Source organism: Cynara cardunculus, assembly GCF_001531365.2.
Source record: "Cynara cardunculus var. scolymus isolate 2C chromosome LG 13, CcrdV1, whole genome shotgun sequence".
In the NCBI taxonomy this organism is placed as follows: domain Eukaryota; kingdom Viridiplantae; phylum Streptophyta; class Magnoliopsida; order Asterales; family Asteraceae; genus Cynara; species Cynara cardunculus.
Window position 1 is genome coordinate 27,076,879 of NC_037540.1, and position 4,098 is coordinate 27,080,976.

Consider the following 4,098-nt stretch of genomic DNA (forward strand, 5'->3'; position numbering starts at 1 on the left):
ATTAATATTTTATTAATATGTATTATTAATATTTCATTAATATGTATTATTAATATTTTATTAATTAATAATAATATAAAACATGTTAAAAAAATAAAGGGTTAAAAGTTAAAATATAAAAAAATTAGGGTTAAAAATTAAAATATTAAAAGGTTAAAAATAAAAATATTTAACTTTTGTCTTTTTTTTTTGTCTTTTGTTGTCTTTAGTGTAAGAGGGGTGGGGATTTTGGGGTAGCAGGTGCGGGGTTAGAATCCCCCTTACTTAAACGCGTCGCGACTCTCTTTCATTTTCCCCTTTTCATATTGCATCAACGCCATGTCTCAAGGAGTCTATAGCGGCGGCGATGGCGTCGGCGGCGGGAACACTCACGGTGCACCGCCTAAATTATACTTCTGTTACCAGTGTAACCACACGGTCTCCATTAGACCTTCACCTACCGTCTCATCCGAACTCTTTTGCCCCGATTGTAGCGGTGGTTTTCTTGAAGAATATGAAAACCCTAACCCTAGCTCGACGACACCGAATCCTTTTCTTGCCTTTGACGATGATTCTCCTTTCACCCCTTTCTCCACTGGTTTTCCCCTTGTCTTCTCCACTACGTCCCGTGGCTCCGGCGCTGCTTCTGACGATTTTCAGAGTCCTACGGATCTCTCTGCTCTCTTTGGTGGCCCTCTTTCACGATCTGGAAGTTTCCAGAATCCCGGTGAGTTCAATCCCTTTGCATTCCTTCAGAATTATCTCAGTACCTTACGGGCAGGTGGCGCCAACATCCAGTTTGTTATCGAGAACAATAGTGATGGTGATCCGTCGGGGTTTCATCTCCCTGCGAATCTAGGAGACTACTTTATTGGTCCGGGTTTAGAGCAACTGATTCAACAGCTCGCTGAGAACGATCCTAATCGTTATGGCACCCCCCCTGCGTCAAAGTCAGTGGTTCGGAACCTACCTAGCATTAAGATTACTGATGATTTGTTGGAATCAGATTATTCTGATTGTGCGGTGTGTAAAGATAGCTTTGAGCTACATGAGGAGGCGAAGCAATTGCCGTGTAAGCACGTTTATCATCAGGATTGCATCATACCTTGGTTGGAGCTGCATAATTCTTGTCCTGTTTGTCGCTTTGAGTTGCCCACTGATGACCCGGAATATGAGAACAGGTCTTGTGAAGGCTCTGTTGCTGCTGGTGGTGGTCGTAATATGGGTGCTGCACGGTCAGGGGCGGCCTCTGTCAGTGGTGATCCTCAAGAAAATCCAGAGACCCCAAGTAATACGGAGAGGAGGTTTAGGATAAGCTTGCCTTGGCCTTTTACTGGATTTGGCGCATCTGCTGAGACAAGCAATAGTGGAGCAGGGAACAGCAACTCAGGCCATTCCAACTCGGGAAGTGGTGGTCAGGATAGACAAGAAGATCTTGGCTAAAGACAGGTTGGTATAAATCTGCTTACTTTCTTGTAGTCAGGTACTTAGACCCATTATATGTGCTATATGATAGGTTATAGATGAGTGAAACAAGTATATCCTGGATTTTTTTATTCTATCTATTAACCAGTGTTGATTGCTCTCACTTAAGTAAAGGACTGGGTTCTTGTTCTATTGATTTAGAAGGCATGAATTTTATATCAAGAAGTAATATTGAACCTCATTATGTGTAATGCACACAGTTGTTGTAAAATTTGGTCAAAACTAATGCAATTAGTTCGTTATATGTGATGCTCAAATAAAAGGAGAGGTAACATCCATGGAAGTACTACTTAAATTTACCAAGGCTTTAGCCTTGAGTTGATAGAACTTTACACAATCTCTCATTGAACGTTCTGTTGGTTTCTAACAATGTAAGAGATGGGGATGGCATCATCAATCTAATCTAAGTAATAAGTTACGAAATCTTGATTTTCTTCGACATTAAATTCTAATTCGTAGAAATGCAATGAGACACTTGGTTCGAGGTGAGTGATCGCTAAATAATTAAACAAATGTAATAATGCATGGTCTTGGAATTCTTTTTACAATAAAGCAGAAGTGCACATTTGAAATTGTTTTTATATACTTAAAAATTTACTTCTCTATCTTCCATACATGTCATGCCTTATCACTGAACCAATAACATCGATAGGTAGCCATCTTTGTATCATATTACTCGGAGATTACCAAATTAGTTACAATAATGAAAGCATATCATGAATAGATCAATATGCAAGAATTTGGGAACACTAATATTATTGCACAAGTAGATTGGTTTTCTCAGTTCTTGCTTTTGTGCTGTGTGTTTTGACAAGGTTCTTTTTTACATTTCCTTGTTGGAGTGCGAAATAGATTTACTACGTTGTATGATCTTTTTGCGAGTGAACTACATAATACATTTGTGATCTCATAATCTTTTCGCTACATCTACATAATCATCACCACTATGCTTCAGTTGAAGTCCTTGATATAATCTTTGAGAACTTTAGTTTGTTTAAGGGGAATGTTATTAAGTCCTATGTGTCAACAACTCTTTGAAGCACATAGTGCTGGGAACACTTTGTTCAGAACGAATTTCGTGTATAAGGAGGGGTGGTCAATTCAAAGGTATATTCAGCACAACGGGAAGGATGAATAGGTATTGTGATAAATCAATAACACCGATGCTTTAAGACCATAGAGGTAGACGAAAATAGAGGTTTGGTGCCTTGTCTAGAAAGTCGGTCCAGAGTAGCAATGGCATGTGCCATGGGATATGACATAAGGTATGATACGAGGCTTGGCGCAAATTTTAAGGAGAAACAAACATATCCATACTGATTTAAAACATGTAGTGAGCACAGTGGATGGACTTGGTTTAAAAATGCGTGCATTATGCACTGTCATGCGCTGAAGAAAACGCATCAAAGAGTCTGATGCGTTGCGATTCCATGATGTGATCGCATCACCTACTCATCACACGATGCGTGCATCACTTATGCATCAGCGCATCATGTATGTTGCTTTTTTGGGCTCTCTTTTTCAGTATTTAGTTGGGCTTTTTAGTTGGGCTTCTTAGTTAAGTAAAATAGAACGTGAGTGAGACTGTTAGCGACCTAATAGAAGAAGCCGACAGCGAAGAAGTAGAAGTAGTCGATACCAGCAGCAGTAGTCGAACCAGCAGCAGTCGATACCAACATCGCATATCAATTAAAACGCGATGTGAGTTGATACCAGCAGCAGTCTCAATTAAAATGCGACGTGAGTCGATACCAGCAGCAGTAGTCGATACTAGCAGAGTCGATACCAACAGAGTCGATACCAGCAGAAGTCGATCAGCTTACAGAATGTCGGAATCGGAACCTATTGCGAGTTCAAATTCAAACTCTTCATCAGGTGACCCTGGTAGAACATATGGAACTCAAGATCCTAAATGTAGGAACAATTTCACTTGCCACTTTTGTGGTAAAGTAGTCAAGGGTGGTGTATATCGTTTAAAATGGCATTTTATTGGAGGTCTATCAGCTGTTACTAGTTGTCCAAATTGTTCAGAACATGTAAAAGAAGAAATAAAGTCTTATATGCAGAAAAAAGAAGTAGCGAAGGTGGAGAATTTAATGAACTCAAGTTACTTGCATTCGGATGATCATGATCTTGGTGAAGAGGACGATGACTGTGTTGAAATAGAAGGTGGTAGTGGTAAGGTGCCCACACGAAAAAGACCGAGACAAAAAGGTCCCCTAGATAGGTTCTTCACTCCTAATTTTGAAGACGTGATCAAAGGTAAAAAAGATGGAAAAGGAGGGATACAACAAACCATAAATGCGGTGGTTCGGAAGGAGTTAAGGGATAAAGCTTGTACGCAAATAGCAAGGTGGTTTTATGATGCCGACATTCCTTTTAATGCCGCTACTTATGATAGCTTTAGTGTAATGATTGAAGCTATTGGCCAATTTGGCCCTGGAATGAAACCACCAAGCATGTATGAGCTAAGAGTTCTTTTACTCAACCAAGAAGTAAAAACCGTTGAAGAAGAAGTAAAGGAACATAAAAAGGAATGGGCCCAAAAAGGTGGCTCTATTTTATCGGATGGATGGCGTGATTCGGTTGTCCAAAAAGACATAATTAACTTTATGGTGAACTCTCCAAGGGGTT

General features: G+C 39.8%; 2 protein-coding genes across 5 annotated transcripts in view; both read left to right on the forward strand.

Moving 5' to 3' along the window:
* Positions 1–318: 318 nt before the first annotated feature.
* LOC112524564 (E3 ubiquitin-protein ligase RING1-like) overlaps positions 319–4,098 on the forward strand; it is a 14,622-nt gene continuing 10,842 nt past the window's right edge. For 3 of the 4 annotated variants that reach the window (XM_025134438.1, XM_025134436.1, XM_025134437.1), the window contains exon 1: positions 319–1,428. In XM_025134438.1, the coding sequence (XP_024990206.1) occupies positions 319–1,422 (1,104 nt within the window). In that variant the 3' untranslated portion in view covers positions 1,423–1,428. Of the gene's footprint in view, positions 1,644–4,098 lie in introns of those variants that run through there. The other variant, XM_025134439.1, reaches the window with a different exon arrangement.
* The window catches only part of LOC112524943, a 2,682-nt gene continuing 1,781 nt past the window's right edge, over positions 3,198–4,098 (forward strand). The window contains exon 1 of the mRNA XM_025134884.1: positions 3,198–4,095. Coding sequence (XP_024990652.1) covers positions 3,198–4,095 — 898 coding nt within the window. The remainder of the gene's footprint in view (positions 4,096–4,098) is intronic.